Here is an 18155-nt window from a genome sequence, read left to right as displayed (position 1 = left end):
TACTGGGGCAAACTACGAAGAAAACTACAGGAAGAAGATGGAGGAGGATGTTGCGATAAGTTTTTCAATGACTTCTCATGTGAACAATTTTATCCATGTGTGATTTTAACTGCATTTCTTATTTAATGGAAACAGCAAAAATTTATTTTTTTCGATATTAGAAGAATATTGACATAGTTTTGCTTTATTTGCCACTGAGTAGTGGTTGATGTAGTTTATTCATGCATAACATCTTTATTCTGATATTTGAGTTTCTAATTTCCAAGTTGGAAATAAATATTAACAGGAAATTCTGACAGAGTTTCAGGTAGGAAAACTGTATTTTGCCTTCAACGAAAACTTTGTTTCAACTTTGTTGCCAATCCCACTAATTTGGTTGGATGGATCTAAAACTCTAAAATAGTTTGAATCAAACATTTTTCCAGACTCGCCCACACCTGGAAAATACTCTACCTAAATTCTATAAATTTCCAGACTGTATGGGAACACTTAAGTCATCTAGTTATTAGCTTAAGGTATTGATTGTGAATCATTTCTCGACTTATGCCAGTCAGCCAGTTTTTTCCCTTTTCTTTCAGGCTTGGTTAAGGCTGAAGTCCTCTTAAATCTTTTAAAAATGTGAGCTGCAGGTGCTGATCCTGGTCTCCTTCACGGATCAATGGAGATAGAGGAAGAAAATAGGGTTCTCTTATCCGTGACAAGTTTTCATTCTTACTTAAGAACCTTTCCACATGGTTTTCTGTTTAAAACGAGTCAGCCGTGAAAATGGGGGAAAAAAACAGACAACTGACAATTTTCAACTGATTCATAAAACTAAAGCACGTCTTATCGTCTCATTTCTGCGTTCTAATCTGTTGACCAGTGGCATCAATCTGAGAAAATGAGAGGGCTTGTTTTGTCTTCTGGGAAACCATGGCCATAATCACCATGCGTTGCATCATAAATTTGACCTGTTGCGTGAGAATGTAAACCTCTATGCTATAGCAGGAAAGTAGATTCAAAAGTCAGGCCTAACTAGCCAAACTGTGCATTTGCAATCACATCTTAAAAAGGGAAGCAAAAGCAATGCAGAGGAGCTTAAACTCACTCCCAGCGGAACATGATGGATTCAGTTTCTATTTGAAGCACAAAGAGGAATAAAGCTGACCTGCATCGATGTCATTCGCCAAAAGTCTTCCAACCAGTGTGCCGGTCTCTGTGTTTTCGAACACCGTGATGGAGTAAGACTCGGATGAGAACTGTGGCGGGTTGTCGTTGACGTCCTCCACGGTGATGCGGATTTCGGCTTCACAGTATCGCCCTCCTCCGTCCACTGCTCTCATTCTGAACCTGTGCTCATCTTGCTCCTCTCTGTCAAGTGGCTGCAAGGTCTTCAACTCTCCTAGAGGTTAGAAATGCAGACATGCGGGTCAGATTTGAGCTTGAAACCAGGGGTGGGCATTTATCGTATCGTTTATGATTTATCGTGCTAAATTTCTTGTCATGATGAGAATTAATTTAATTTTAGTCAACAGGCTAGGGTTAACCCTCATCCTATTAGTAGTCTTTACATGCTAGTTACTGTGTATGCTAGTGACAACCCTGATGCTAACGGTAACCTTTAGCTAATTTTGGATCTATTAGCCACATTTAGCATACTAAATGGAGTAGGTCAATTTAAGTCCATGTATGCTACTGACAGCATTTAAGCTAATCTTAGAATTGTAGTTAATTTTAGTTTATACACTAATGTTTGCATATTGTGTACAGTATGTCACAAGAAGTCATCAAGCTAGTGATACCCTACATGCTACTGACTACATTTAAGCTAACCTTAGCATTTTAGCTAATTTTAGTTCTTACACTAATGTATACTGAGTCAAGTAAGTCACTGGTAGTCAACATGCTAGTAATTCCCCACATGCTACTGGCTACATTTAAGCTAACTTAGTATTTTAGCTAATTTGTGTGTATACACCAATGTGTACTGAGTCGAGTAAGTCACTGGTAGTCAACATGCTAGTAATTTCCCACATGCTACTGGTTACATTTAAGATAACTATGGCATTGCTGCTAATTTTCAGCATCAGATCACCTGATTAGGGTCAGACTAAAGCACACTTTGGCAGTTTCCTTCAGAAATATTTTTGCTACTATTTTCTCCACGGTTTGTTCTACTTTGAGTACATTTGAAAACATGATTAAAGGCGCTTACAGTGCGCAGTTTAGTGAGGCAAACATACTTTTTATGTGACTGGTGTCCTAAAGAAACGTAGTACAAATGAGAATGTTTTCCTAGAGCAGTAATTGTGTTTATGGGGCTGTGATTGCTGTGCCATGTAGTCACAGGCACATACTTACCTGAAAAGAGAGACATAATAACTAGTTCTTATTATAAGAATAGCATCACAAAATATTGTGATAAAACTACAAGTTAATATCGCCCACCCCTACTTGAAACTAATATACAAGTGAAATACTGAGCTTCACAGTAGAACTTTTTATCTGCTCCTCAGCAGGTGAAGACAAAGCTTTCAAAAACTAATGGCTTTCAAGAGATAAGAGAGCAAAGTGAATAAGTCACTGAAGTGCAGTAGGTGGTAGAGGAAGGCAGGGCAAGGAGGGTAGGGGGTAAACATCAGAGTTGGCAGCGGAGAGCAACCTGGAAGTGTCTTGGGAAGCAGAGCAGCCAGCTTCACCACAAGCAGGGTGGAAAACTCCAGAGCCTCTTAGCGATCATAATCAGCAATTCTCCTACTTGTCTGAGTTGTGAAAAAAAAGAAAAAGAAATCCTTCTCCACAGCAGCAGCATTGAGTCCTGCCAGAAGACAGCTGGATGGCGTTTTCCTCTCATTCTGTCTGCGCGACAGCAGATGTGAGGAAAAGCTGCTCAAATCTACTGGCTTACTTCGTTATGCTTCCCCTTGCCTTTACTCCACACAGAATCTAAAATCACAGGTTGCTTTTGATTAACTGCTATTCTTTTTGGGGCTTTCTTATTTCTTCAGTTTGCTTTTCCACCCTAACCAGCCAGATGGAACGTCTAATTTATCATGGTTCCCAGAGGAAATAATTTGCAAGTAAGGCAGACATTAATTCAACCTAAGTGTGCTTCGCCTGTGTTTTTGTGCCACCGAAAGCCTCAAAGAAGCACAGCAGGGAAATGTTCTGGGCCCTTTTTAAAAATGTATAAATAAAAAGTAAATAAAAACCGGGTAAAACTTCCCAACCTCTTCTGGGGCTGACACTATCAGAGACGTGCACTCACAAAAACAAAAGACTTTCCAAAAGAATGACAATTCTCACGTGGAGCATCAACCTGCTGAGCTGCTAAGGCTGAATAATGACAGACTTTAACACGAGTGTCTGAAAAACTGCTCCCCGACAACCCAAAAACCTCCAGGAGAGGGAGAAAGTCCCAAGAAAAACCCCAAATTTAATGTACATAAACATAATTGTAAACTAGAAGGATGTTTTTCTTTTTTGCAAATAAAAAATTAAAATGTGTGTTTGTGTTCAGCCATCTTTAGTCTAACACCTCTAAGCTGAATGCAGTACAACCAGTTATCTTTATCTAATCCCTAAGTGGAATCCACCTGAAAGTAATTTCACCTCAGAGGAAACTGTCTCAACAGTCTGATACAGGGATAGAGGTTCACACTAACTCACTGGATGTGTGTTTGTGATGATGATCGCAAACACACATCCAGAGCTACAGTGGAATGAAAAGTTTAATTAAATGCATAATGGTGTCTTAGAATTGGATTTAAGTCCAGACTTAAATTCAAAAGAGAATCTGTAGCAAGAATTCACAGATGCTCCGTCCGATCTGTCTGAGTCTCAGTTATTCTGCAAAGCTTTGTTCTTTACCGCATAAATAGATGGGCAGAGCTAGTAAAGGCAGCAAAAATTGGTAGTGTCTGAAAACTATGTACACTTTCACTTTACATTACAAAGATGTGCTCTGCTGTGTTGGTACCACTGCCTCATAAAATCAGTAACATTTCTTAGTTGTAATGTGACAAACTGTGAAGAAGAGATACAATACATTCATTCTTTTTCTTCTTCTTCTTTGGTATTTCTCACTGCATGGATACACACCTGTGTCTGAGTCAATGATGAAATATTCCGATCCAGCTCCCTGGAGCTCGTAAGAGATTTGGGCGTTTGAGCGGATGTCGGCGTCTGTGGCAGAGGCCTGCAGGATGAGCCTGCCAGCCGGGGAGTCCTCTGGGACGCTCTCGCTGTAGATGGACTGGAGGACACAAAGAGGAAAGAGACATGGAATGTTAAAGAGGGAAAGAAGCTCACGTCGACAGCAGGAAGTAACAAGCAACAACAAAGGGAAATCACTTTTTACCTTCTCACACACTGGGTTGTTATCATTGGCATCCAACACCTTGACTTCTATGACGGCTTTAGCGGTGAAGATGCCGTCGCTGGCGGTGATGTTTAGGAGATAATTGTCTGTCACTTCTCTGTCCAATGGCTTCCTGACAGAAACCTTCCACTCATTTTGCAGGTGCTCAATGGCAAATTGGCCAAGTGGGTCCCCTCCTGTTATATGATATGACACATATCTCAGTGAAGCATGACCAACAACGTAGAAGGACGTAGACTCACTTCTGAAGGAAATATTTCTAAACTAAACACAAGAAACCTAGAAACAATTTGTGTCTTTGGCTTTTACTAGGTATAGCCCCAGTAACAGAGTAAGAAAAACTGTAGTTTTAGCTTCTGCAGTAGTGCTAAGTCGGTTTCCATTGTATGGATGAGACATTAAGCTGATTTTTGTTGCGCGAATGATAGGCAATTATAAGTGTTTTTAGAGCAGGTCTTCTGTAATTAGCAGGTCAGTATCTTCTACCTGCTCTGTAGAACATTATTGTGCACATCTGTACTATAAAGGATTTAATATTTGCAAAGAGGCTTGTAGAATCTGGAGATAAGGCACCTTCTACCCATAATGGAACCTCATTACGAGAAGGGTAAGACCACTGGAAATAGATGTTGACTTAGTCACATCCAAGGTGCTTCTCTTTGCTGCATTTCCCAAACCAAGAGCTTTGCTTAACCTTCCTTACCATCCTGCTCAATGTGCATGATTGAAAGATGGGCTTAGGTTCTGATCCAGTGTTGTTTATGTTAGTTTCTGATTTTTCTAACTTTGTAATTAGTGTGCTGACCATCTTCTAACTTATGAAAATCAATCTACAGGGTTAGCACTCTTTAAAAGCCTTCCCATTTTAAAGAGTGCATAAGAGAAATCAGTTTCGGTATCACTTCATATCAGATTAATATACCTCTCTTTTGTTGCCTGTAAAATCAGGTATTACTTATCTTGGGACTTGTTTCCTTTGGCAAATAAATGAATTCAAATTGGAATTTGAATCAATTGCTTTAAGTGTGACAATATTACTATAAAAAATCTAATTTCTTTTTACACTTCTTTACCACGGGTGACAATAGTTGTGAATTGCAAACGACTTTTACACCATGTCATGTCATTATTTTAAATGTTTCATTCGAGAAACACCGTTACACTAAGAGGGAGGAAAAAAACCCACCTGTGATGAAGTAGTTCACTTGTTTGTTCATGTCTTCTGAATCCTCATCAGTGGTGCTGAGGATGGCGATCACCCCACTGGGTGGGGGGTCATCCTCGCTGACCGTGCCTTTATAGATTTCTGCGGTGAATCGAGGTGGATTGTCGTTCACGTCGGCCACAGTCACCTCCACACTGGTGCTGGTAACGTGCTGAACTGCGTCGCCTTGGTCAGTGGCGAGAACAGAGATGACGTATTTTTCTGTTTTTTCACGGTCGAGCTCCTTTAAGGTGGTCACCCATCCTGTCTCACTGCTAACAGCGAACAGCTCAAAGATCTCCTGTGAGGTCTGTGTGGGGTCCAGGCTGTAGACGACGTGGCCGTTGGTTCCGGAGTCGAGGTCGGTGGCTTTGACTTGAATAACTTGGGTCCCACTTGGAAGGTTTTCAACAGTGATAGCCTCATAAGGGTCAGCCTCAAAGATTGGTTTGTTGTCGTTGACATCTTTCACTTGGATATTTACATTTACTGAAGCAACTATTTCAGAAGTTTCATGCTTAGTTTGAGCGAGCAGAGTTAGTTGGTACCACTTGGCCGTCTCATGGTCCAATCTTTTCTCAAGCTTCAAGGCTCCAGTATCTCTGTCAACAACAAACACTTCATCCTCATTGCTCTCTGGAGTGCTGCCTCTCACGAGGCTGTAAACGACTGGCTGTTCGCTCTCTGCCTGAATTATATCTATTCCTGTTCCAATAGGAAGATCCTCAGCAACAGTATGCCGATAATACAGTTCTGCAAACTTGGGAAGTGGCAACTCTGGTGAGACAATCCTGATGTAAACCTGGACAACTGAATGTCTGGGTGGATTCCCAGTGTCCTTTGCCTTTACAAAGAATGCATAGAGCTCATCTTCAAGTCCAATCAGGCTTTCTTTGGTAACGATGACCCCAGAGGTTTTGTGGATTTCAAAGTTCTCCCCCACATTTCCAACATCTGCTTCAATGGAGTACTCTATGTCAGCATTACTTCCCTCGTCTGTGTCTGAAGCGGCAATTTTGAGCACAGTTGTTCCTCTTGGGGCATCTGATGCAATGGTGGCTTTGTACTCAGCTGCTCTGAACTGTGGAGAGTTGTCATTTGCATCTGTGACAATTACATTGACAACACAAAAGCCTACTTTCCCACCGCCGTCTTTCGCTATCAGAGATATGGAAATTACCTTCTCAACTGGGTTTTCACGATCAAGACTTTGAAGGGTGAAAATCTCTCCTTTTCCATTGATAGAAAACTTGTCTTTAGCTAATTTGTTGACAATGTGGTATGTGATCTGGCCGTAGATCCCTTCATCGTCATCTGTTGCCTCTGCCTCTGCTACTAGGGTGCCAACAGGTGAGTTCTCAATGACCTCTACCATGTACTCAGTCTGGGAAAAGGTGGGGTTGTGGAAGTTGGCCCCAATAACTGTCACCATAACAACAGCTGAGTTTCTAAATACACCATCTGACACTGCTACGGTAAGATTGTAAAAAGGCTGCATGTGTGGCTGGCGATGGTTTGAAATGACGATGGCACCGGTCTGCTTGTTGATAGCAAAGTTCTGCTCTTCATTTCCAGCTATAATCGAGAAAACCAGCTTTTTTACATCTGAGCTGTCAGCATCGGAAGCTTGGACCTGGCTGACGAAGTGCCCACGTGGGGCTAATTCACTGATGGTGGTTTGGTAAGTGTGTTGAGTAAAAACAGGAGCGTTGTCATTCAGGTCTGTAACGTCTACCGTCACAGTGATGTCACTTATCAGAGCTGGGACGCCGCCGTCTACAGCCCGGACTCTCAACTTGTGTTGCTGGACTTCTTCATGATCGAGAACTTGACTTGTGGAGATTATTCCAGACTCACGGTCAATAGTAAAATAGTCTGAGCTCTTCCCTCTCTCCTCAACCAGCTGATAAAATACTTCCTTGTTGTTGCCGGTGTCAGAATCTCTGGCAACCACCTGCAACACCGATGTGCCAATAACAGCAGCCTCGGAAATATTGGCATAGTAGGAATTTGACAGGAACACCGGGGCATTATCATTTACATCTTCCAGAATGATATCAACAAACAACTCAGAGTGAGCTCCGGTCAGAGAGTCTGTGGCCCTTATGTTTAGCTTATAAGCAGGATGTCTCTCAAAGTCTAAAGGCTGGATTATGTGAATGACCCCAGTGTTAAAATCAATCGAGAACTGTTTGAGAGGGTCTCCTTCAGTAATGGTGTACACGATGCGAGGCCCCTCTGAGTCATTAGCTTGCACATGGAGCACAGGGGAGTGCAGCTGAATATTTTCAGGGATTTCAATGCTGTAAAAAGGCCTCTCAAACACAGGCATTGCTTTGCTCACCACTGTTACAGGCACTTCAACTTCAGCTGAAAGAGGAGGTTTCCCATTATCCCTCGCCACAACAACCAGAACAAACTTTGTGTCGAGTGAGTCTTTCTCAAACTTCTTTTTGAGCAAAATTTCACCAGATGGGTGGATTTCAAAGTGATCCTCAGGCTCTTTTAGAGAGTAATGGATGCCTGCATTTGGGCCTATATCTTTGTCCACTGCTGTGACCTGTCTAATGATATGACCTTTCTCAGCGTCAAATTGCACCAGGGCATGATAGGGCAGGTTGACAAACATCGGCTTGTTGTCATTTACATCTTCCACAGTAACAGTAACTAAAATATGAGCAGTTTCTTCTGATTTCTTCTCTTCGGTGACCTCAACGATGATGTCATAGGAGTCCTGAGCTTCTCGATCAAAAGGAATCCCAGTGGTTGAGACGACTCCTGAGGTGCTGCTGACTTTAAACCTGTTGTCCGGGTTTAATATTCTATAAAACAAAGGCTCATTCACTTGGTTCCCAACAGCAGTGATAACTGCAAGCGTTTTCTTCTCAGAGGAGTTCTCTTGAATGTAGGCTTGGTATGACTCCTGAGTGAACTTCCTTTTGTTCTCCTTGTTTTCCTTTACAGTGACCTTCGCTGTAGCTGCGCTGGCAAATCTACCATCAGAAACTCTGACCTTTAACTCGTATCTGCTCCTGAGCTGTGTGACGTTCTGGATGGAGATGATGCCCGTGACCGGATCAATTTTAAACTTGTCGCCTATGTTTCCCTCGGAGATGGAGAACAGCAGTTTGGAGTTCGGCCCAGAGTCTGGGTCTGTGGCATTCACTTGAACTACCTCTACTCCTTTGTAGGTCGGCATGATGACGGCCGCCTCATACAGTTCTTGGCTGAAAAGGGGTGGACAGTCATTAACGTCAATTACTTCGATGGTCACATTGGCCGCCGTTTCTGCAAACAGGCGAGGCATTCCCAGATCATGAACCTGAACTGTGAAGCGGAAAACGCGTCTCTGTTCGTAATCCAAAGCCGCTGTGCTTCTGATGGCTCCGGTGCTTGAGTCAATGGCAAAATAGTTATGAGCAAAAGGCTCAACGATTTGATAAATTAGTCTGGCATTCTGGTCACAGTCTGCATCAGAGGCATGGATGACAAACGGGGTGTTTTCATGAGTCAGCACAACGCTGTTGATGGAGGCCAGCTCACTGATTACTCCCTTGAATTCCCTCTGACTGAAGACCGGCGCATTGTCGTTTTCATCCTTCAGATGGACCAGAAGGGTGGTGTTAGTGCCAAGTCCGGCCATGTTGGTACCCTGGATGATGAGCTTGTATTCAGACATGGTCTCGTAATCTAAAGGCTGCTGTGTTACGACCACTCCTGAGTTTGGGTTGATGTCAAACACGTTGTGGACGTTTCCTCCTTTAATCTGGTAGAAAACGGAAGACTGGCTGATGGCTGTGACCATGTTCACAAAGCTTCCGGGAGGGGCCAACTCGCTGACCTCGGCAGAAAACTCCTTTTCAGTGAATCTGGGGGCTGCATTGTCAGAGACTGTAACAGCGATGTTTACGGTGACAGTGGAGAATAATGGCGGCGCTCCATTATCAGAGGCTTTTACAACCAGTTCAAATGCTGATTTGCTGCTGCAATCAAGCTCTTTGGCCACTGTGATTGTTCCAAGAACAGGATCGATAGCAAAAGAGTTCCCAACGTTTCCTGCAAGAGAAAGAAGAAATGAAACACTCAGCATGTTGTACCAGAAATTTAGATAACTGTCGGACCTAATTGTTTCAGATCATCAAACAAATATTAATATCTACAAGGACGAAATTGAATAACGACAAAAAACACGTTTCAAACAGTGATTTCATCCATTCAGTAAAAAATAAGGTTCTAGAAACAACATGGTCTCATGAGAAATAGTAATGGCCTCCTTAAGTTTTTAACTGATTGTCCTTCAACAACAGACATCTGTGCGAGAATTTAGACATTGCTTTAGTAAGAATGTGTCTCTTATTTGCAGAATAATGTTAATTAAGTCACACTATAGGGTTTTCAGTCATAATCAGTTTATTTAAGGTCATACTTTGGATTCTCAGTTGGCCATGGAACTCATCTGGATGCTTTTTTTGCCCCGTTTCTTTCTTACTGTTGAATTATAAGTCTTAGGATGATGACCACTTCTGGGAATGCTGTCTGCTGTTTCCTGTGGATGATGACTCTCATTGTGGTGCACTGGAGTCCCAAAGCCTCAGAAATGGTTTTGTAAAGTTTTAAAAACTGATGGGTCTCAATGATTTTATTTCTCATCTGTTCTTGAATTTCTCCAGATCAGACCATGATGCATTGCTTTTTGAGATCTAAATAGGGTTCCATTTGAGTCATTTGTTGATTAAGGTCTGGGAGCAAATCCATCCCTGATGTGGTGAGTGAAATTTGACAAAACGTTTTGGATGATCACCATTAATTCAGCAACAAGAGACAATTACTTTTTACACAGGGCTAGCTTTGCTTGAATAGTAGTTTTTCTTTCATTCTAAAATCCTGATTTAAACAGTTTTTTGTCCTGTTTAAATCAGGATTCAAACAGAGAAATATTTAACTGTGACAAAAATGCAGCAGCATTGAATCTCTAAGGGGGCGAATAGTCTGTCACGACTAAAATCATCTCAGCTATCTCAAACATGCATGTCTGCAAACAGAAGACAAACAGCAGCATGCTTCTTGAAGCTTAATGTAGGAGAAACACACACTCTGGAGAGTCTTTGTCATTTACAAAATGACAAAGACTTTGTCAAAAACTTTCCTGCTCTGTGCACAGTGTTTCATTCATGATCACGGTCCAGAAGGCTCCAAGACTGATGACTCATGCATGTTTAATGAGCTGATTTCATTTGCTTTGTAAAACAAAGGAAGCTTTCTACTATCCAACATCAAATAAAATAAAAACTTGGAGAAAGTGTGGCTCATTAGGATGCCGTGGCAACATACCAGACTCGATGCTGTAGATGACTTCTGCGTTATAGCCCTTGTCTTTGTCGAGAGCAGTGACCTGCAGCACAGCTGAGCCGATGGCAGCTGATTCAAACACCTGACCAGAGTAAGGCGTCCCTATAAACCAAGGTGCATTGTCATTGGTGTCATCCACGTCAACAATGACACGGACAAGATTCCTTTTGACTGGAATGTCCTGATCCCGAACCTGAAAATAGATGTTGTTTTTTTTTAAATCATAATAAAAAGGAAAAAGAATGGAAGAAAAATAGAGTATGAGATTATCTGGGTGGAAACACTAGGCACAAACATACGTATCATAATTAAACTTTTTTTCATTTTTGGCATAAACTGAGTTATTTTCAGCCTCAAAATAACTCTGACCAACCAGATGTAACAAGATTATTTTCTTCTCAGCGAAGAAGTGCTCTTGTTAGTGTTCCAACTGACTCCTACCATCACAGTGAGGATGTGGCGATGCATGGTCTCGTGGTCCAGCCGCTCTGTGGTGAACAGGACGCCTGTTCCTGGGTCCAGCCGGAATTTGCGCAGGCTGAATGGATCGGTGCTGCTCAGGAGCGTGTAGGTCAGTTTGTTTTTCTCGTCTCTGTCCACTGCGCTGATCTGCAGGACCTCGGTGCCCGCTGGCTCGTCTTCAGGGACGTTCACAACGTACACCTGCTGGGTGAACTGTGGCCGGTGGTTGTTGGTGTCGATGACCCGGATGAGCACCTGAAGGAGTAAAGCAATTGCATTATAAATTAGATGGTCCATAAAAAAATCTGAGTTGACTGATAAATAGCTTGCACTTGTACTTGTATAGTGTTTTATCAAGTCCAGAGTACCCCAAAGAGCTTCACACTTCAGCCAGTCACTCAGCGTGTGATCATAATCACACGCTGAGTGATTATGATCTTATGTTCACACTTAAACATAAGAGTTAAAGTTAAAGTTTCTGCTACATTTATTAATGAAAGGCCATGGTATGATAGTGGTAACTGAAATGAAGAAAGCATTTGCACGAGGCTTGAAAGCGTTTTCATAGACCTTGATGTTTTTCACAAGGTCTTGAAGTTTAATGTAGGAGAAACACACAAAGTTACATAGTTTTCACAAACTGTCACAAATCAAAATTTAGGGTGTGGCACGCATTTGTATTCACCCCTCTTAATTCTTGAAAGCATATATGTGGTGGAAAACAAACATAGCAGAGATATGTTTGTTTGGTGGTCACATCAAGACATGGTGGTCACATCAAGACCACCATGAAACATCATGGTGATAACATCAAGCTGTGGAAAAATGTTATTATTGTAGCAAGAAAGGGAAGATAGACAGAGACCCTGAGATACTTGGACTCCTCCACTTGGGGCAGTATCTCTTCTCAGAACTGGAGAAGGAACTCTACCCTTTGCAATGCAAGACCAGGGCCTTGGATGAGGATCACCTCATCCTGGCTGCTTCACACTGGAGCAACCCGCTCCAGTGAAAGCTATAAATCATGACCTGATGAAGCCAGTAGGACCACATCACCTGCAAAAAGCAGAGACTTGACTCTGAGATCACTAAAGCAGATCCCTTCATAAAGGTTATGAACACATTGCAACTTTGACGGAGTCCAACCCTCAGTTCGACTTACACACCGTATTGTGGAGCAAGCTCTGGCACCGATGTGGGTCAAAGGGTCTGGTACCCTATCTCACACAGGACTCCCCAAGGGACTCAGTGAAATGCTTTCTCCAAGTCTGCAAAGCACATGTAGACTGGTTGGGAGAACTCCAGTGTTCCACGGCCAGGACAAAACCCACACTGTTCCTTCTGAACCGGAGGTTTGACTATCCATTAGACCCTCCTCCTCAAAACCCCGGACTAGACCTTACCAGTGTGTGGAGTGTGATTCCCCTGTAGTTGGACCACACCCTGCAGACGCCTTTTTTAAATAGGGAAGCCAAAACCCCAATATGCCAATCCAGGGGGCACTGCCCCTGATGTAAGCATAATGCTGCGAAGGCACACCGACCAACCAACACAACCCCACAATATCCAGAGTTATAAGAAACCCAGGTTGAATAACAATTTATGGAAGTTTATTTTTATAGTTGTTCTGTATCTTCATTTCTCAAGTTTCTGCACAGTCACTTTATTCTTTCTTTCCTCACATAAATACATTCTAACTTTTTTTTATTATAATGGCCCAGCTATCTGCATTAATACCTAAGACAGAAAAGCTTTTAGTGAACACCACTTGATGCTAAACAACAAAATCAATGCACCAATAAAATGTCTTGATGAGTTGCAAGCTTTGTGCAGAAGCGTTTATTTGAGAAAAGAATTTATGAATCAGACTAAAGAACTGAGGTTCAGTGAAAAGGAAACCAATAGTTGCACAAAAAGATTTATTTCATTATGTTGTGATGATTAAAGGAGTCAAAACATGCTTATATGTCTTTGTTAAGGAGAAATTGATGAAACAGCACATACACAGAATCTTGTGAAAACCTATGCCATACAGCAGCCTGCAAGTTTTCTAACACATTTGGGTATATCCAAACTTAATATCAATTATGAACAAAAAAATAGAGGCTTTAAACACAGGAAGCCCTCAAATGTCTCAAAACTTAATGTGAGGGGTGGGCCAGATATTTCACACACGGATGTCAACGACTGGTAGATTATGCCAACCAACAGATTTTAATCTCAGCAAGACATCTATGAAGTTCAAGGGTCAGTCTTATTATTTCAGAGTACGTGGTCCTAACTTTTTAACCCAACTTGGAAACAAATAATTATTGATAATTTGATTGTTAGTGAGTACAACAAGAGTGATTTTTATTTAAGTTAAATAAAACCGCATTCTATTCAGACAGAAATTGAGATTATGTGAACTTTTCTTCACAAAAAAAGAAGTTTTTTTCACATCTGTACTAACTAGCTTTTTTGTGTTGGAAAAATGCGTTACTGTTCGAGCAATTCATCTTTTCCTCATTGTAAACTAAAAATCTTCCGCCTAAAAACTGTAAAATTCCTCTGAGAGCATGTTTTATCAACACCAGCCACTCGTCTACTGAACTTCCGACAGAGGATTACAGAGAGCTGCCGGAATGCCATCTTTGCTTCCCAGAGCAGCGAGGGGCTTCCACCCTTGCCAAACATGGGGAACAAAGGGATCAGCCGAGATTAAACACCTGCATACCAGACACCAGGGGGTGATGCCATGTAGGAAAACCGTTGAAGCCGAGCTACAAGGTGCCGGCTCGGTGGAAGCAGGGGTGTCCAGGACACAAAAGCCTTGAACAGGTGGCCGCTCACTAGCTAACCAGGGTTTGTCAGATCTCTGGTCTAAACAATTGGCCGCTTGGTTTATGCCGCTAAGAGTGTTTGTTAGTCATTGTGAGCTGATACAAGAGACAAATATAGCCTCAACCTGACAGGACTGATAACATTTACAATCTGCTGTGTGCTGTGATGTTGGCATTGCTACTGAGGCCCACAGATGTCATCTTGCAGGGGGCGTGCCGGGATGCAAGAGCCGCGTTCTGGCTGCGCTCCACGGCTCCTCTGTTGTGAGCAACCCCATATCATGCTGCTAATCGGGACGTGAAAAGTTAAAACAAGTGCGTTTATTCTGAATCAATGTTCAACCATGAATCAACCGTGAGTATTACCTGCCATCCACCACCTGTGTTTCCTGTATGTGACATTAGCGTGACGTCACACACTTCAGGTCTAATGACAAGTTGTGACAAAAAGGAACTGCAGACTGACTCAGTTTTAGTAGCTTGACAGACAGTGTCTGTGGAATAACATTTTAACAGACAGGTACTACATGTTTTTAGTGAAGTACAACATGAACTAGTGTTGTACTTCACTAAAGAAAAGTGAGACTTACAAACTGAAGCCTGGTTTAGACAATATAATGTAGGTTATCACGATAGCATGGCTGGAAAGGTGGGAGTGCTGATCCTAACTGGTCCTGATATTGGAAAAAGTTCTAAATCAGTTCTTGGTGATAATGCGCCCTATACATATGTCATATCTATTCAGTCTAATTCTATGCTTTGTTCTCTGAGTGACGTTATGTTTTATTATTTATTTTATTTCACCTTTAAAACTCTGACTTTCACTTTATGAACTATTTGAAAAAAAAGGTTGTCGCAGTTTATCTTTACATGAATTTTTGTCAGTTTCAGTTTCTTCATTATTTTCCATTGCCTGTTTTACTACTAATTGCCCTGACTGAACAAATTAATGTTTTACATGTTTGACCAAGCTTGTGAAGCTATTGGTGTATTTAAGTGTACTGTTCTGATGCATAGTTAGCAAACACATTTATAATTCGGTACACTTATGTGTGTTTAAAAAAGAAACATCTCAAGTCAATTCAGCATGTTTTTCTGTATCAGATCAGCATCGACTGATATAAAACCTCAGATATCGGTATTGGAAGTGAAAAAAGTGAATCAGTGTAAATCGGTTGATCCCTACAAACTACTGCTGACAAAGAACAATTTTCCTGACTTCTTCCTCCAGATACGTCAACATATAAATCTTCACTTTATGAAGTCAAATTTAAGCTACCCTCATTTTGGTCGAGTGGACTTTGTGTTATGCGTTGATGCCATCATGCAACAGTAACATCATCAGTTTGCTGCAGGTTTCAGTTACATTCTTGGCTGCCTTGCATTCCCTGCAACAAGCCCAAGCATTACTGAAAAATAACAGAATATAAGAAAAATATGTCCTCTAAAATCAACACTAAGGCATTAGCTGTAGCTGGGAATGAACTGCAAATGAGCACTGAGGAACAATAATCACCTTTGATGCTCACGGCAGCAAAATATGTAATTATAGCAAACCTTCAAGTGAGATATATAGAAAGGCTTTGTAATGTGGGCTAAGATAACAAGAGAAACAGGAGATCAGGAACAGATTGTGAGCAGAACAGCTTGAGGTACTTCTCAACAGCCAAGGGAGGATGTTGTATAGCTTGAGAAGTGGGAGGGTAGTGGAGGGGAGGGGAGGCTGGGCCGCATGCCGAGGCTGCCTTGTTGGCGCGGCTCCTGGCTATGAGGTGCCCGAGCTGGAATGTGGCTCCCCTCGTCTTCATCAGCTGATTCTTTAGAGACGCCTTCATAGAAATACGATGGCCAAATGAGAAGTACACAGAATCGTGGCAAACTGCTTCCAGTAGACTTCCCACAGGCCAGAATTAATTCTACTGTTATTACCAATGGATCCCTGGAGCCTTAGATCTGAAATCTTCTACATTTTTTCAGAACAGTTTGCTACTATAATTTGAAATTATTCCCAAATACTACAAGGGAAGAAATTTAAAACGGAGCCTTATAAAGCAGGAAACTTCCTTTGTGCAATATCCAGAACAGGGCATGAGGGAACGTTCATTGTCCTTGTTGTGCAGAAAGCCAAGCCCCCTGCCAGGTGGTAGGTTCCGGGCAAAGCCAGGCCACTGGCACACAGCGATCAACAATGTTCCCAAAACAGGACTACCATCGCCCACAACCCACCAAGGTCTGGCACTCCTGTTTGCTCTTGAAGCTGATCATCGGTCTTTCACATCTGGCCTATAAATGCAGAGCAGCTCGAAGAGGCTCAGAGGGAGCGCAGCAGAAAGAAACACAAAGAGGACTAGAGAGCAAAAGAGAACAAAAAGACAGGAAACATTCCTAAGAGAGAGAAAATAGGCCAGCCTGTCTGACAGCACAGCCTCCTCATGACTTTGATTTGAGGAATAGATAAGTCTAACTTTCAGCTTCATGAGGTACAATGTGTATGACAGTCTAGATCCAATTTGCAGGGGGGGGGGGGGGGGGGGGGGAATCTGTGTTTCTGTCAAAACAAATCCCATGCTGCACCCAAACAGAGTAAGTCCAGAGTTAACAAACCAACTATTGTTTGATTTTTTTACTGTCCTTTTCAGTTGCACCATATTGTCCAAAAAAAGACAAACAACCTGATACAATCTTCATTGTAATGTGACAAGTCAATTAACCTGCCGTTTCATCTTGTTGTAGCAGGTAAGTAACTTACAGTTGTGGATTAACAACATGAAAGAATCTCTATTGTGTGTTATATGTGAACCTTTCTCTGTGTGACTTGCAAAAAAAACAACGTGAAACTAAATACATACATGTTCCTTCACCATTTGCTTTCCAGGAATTACTTCAAGAATCATTTTATCCATATCTTTAGGTCTGCGTTTAAAACATCCAATAGCAAGAAATAGCCTGATTATCGGAACCCCTCATTGGTGCCTGGGCTGTCCCAGTCTATAATTTTTTGGAAGTTGAAAGTATTTTCCAGATAGGTGGACATGTCCTATTTAACGTCCACCAGATCATGCTAACAAAACGCTTTCTTCAGAGTAGCAGTTGTTATTGAGTGACAAAGAGTATCAGTAGCTGCGTTTCCACTGACCATATAAAAATGCAATTTGAGATTTCAAAAATAAATACGCATTATGGAAACCACGGCGATATTGAGAAGCCTCTCCTTTTTTGATAGAAAGTTTTGCTGCTAGAATGAGGTGATTTTAGGCCATATCGAAATGAGATTATTTTGCAAAACTCCAATAAAAACATATTTTTGGCATCACACAAGTCACATGATCTACAACAGGAGGTAGTTGTAGGATGACGGCGTGGCATGTTTTTAATGACATGTGAATTTAATTGCGCTTCTTATTTAACGGAAACACCACAATAACAACTTTTTTTTTTGTTTCTGCTATCACCACAGCAACTAACCTTTTCCTGTTTTGACATAGGAACAACTGTTACTTTTCCAAGATTCTTGCAGAAAATAATATCATCTGGTTTGTGAACTGGCACGTTACTTACCTGGTCTGGTTTATATTTGTTGTGTCAATTGCAGCAACTTATTTTGCAATAAGTGGTGTGTGTAGAGCAGAAATTCAGTATGTCCTCTCCCAAACAGCTGACCCACAGTAATCTGGGTTTATATTGTCACACATGAGCATTCATCAGCAGAGGAGCGGATCAGTTGCCGCTCTGACAATACACATGTTTAAACCTGAGCTGTGAGGGAAAAGCTGCCTGCTGCTGTCAGTTACTTCATTTGTTCTGCAACATCTGGTTCGAAGGCACGATTTAGACCAAAGCAATTTATTTTATTTGCCAGTTTTGTGTCATAAAGAAGAAATTTGACTTTGGTCCTCCTTTGTTCTCCATAAAGCCATTTCAAATAAAAAATACGTACAAATATTTTCCTTATTTTCAT

The 18155-nt window shown here is 41.6% G+C and overlaps 1 protein-coding gene across 9 annotated transcripts in view; it reads right to left on the bottom strand.

The window, feature by feature from the left end:
• The window catches only part of fat1a (FAT atypical cadherin 1a), a 95782-nt gene that overhangs the window by 26603 nt on the left and 51024 nt on the right, over positions 1 to 18155 (bottom strand). For all 9 annotated transcript variants that reach the window (XR_003595571.1, XR_003595572.1, XM_028018083.1 and 6 more), the window contains 6 exons: positions 11355 to 11630; positions 10896 to 11106; positions 5547 to 9620; positions 4340 to 4536; positions 4081 to 4234; positions 1148 to 1381 (listed from right to left, as the gene is read on the bottom strand). Coding sequence is in view for 7 of the 9 variants with exons in the window: in XM_028018083.1 (XP_027873884.1) it covers positions 1148 to 1381; positions 4081 to 4234; positions 4340 to 4536; positions 5547 to 9620; positions 10896 to 11106; positions 11355 to 11630 (5146 nt within the window). In the remaining 2 variants the exon portion in view is untranslated. The remainder of the gene's footprint in view (positions 1 to 1147; positions 1382 to 4080; positions 4235 to 4339; positions 4537 to 5546; positions 9621 to 10895; positions 11107 to 11354; positions 11631 to 18155) is intronic.

This window comes from Xiphophorus couchianus, chromosome 5 (genome assembly GCF_001444195.1).
Source record: "Xiphophorus couchianus chromosome 5, X_couchianus-1.0, whole genome shotgun sequence".
NCBI lineage: Eukaryota > Metazoa > Chordata > Actinopteri > Cyprinodontiformes > Poeciliidae > Xiphophorus > Xiphophorus couchianus.
This window is presented reverse-complemented; position numbering and strand designations above follow the sequence as displayed.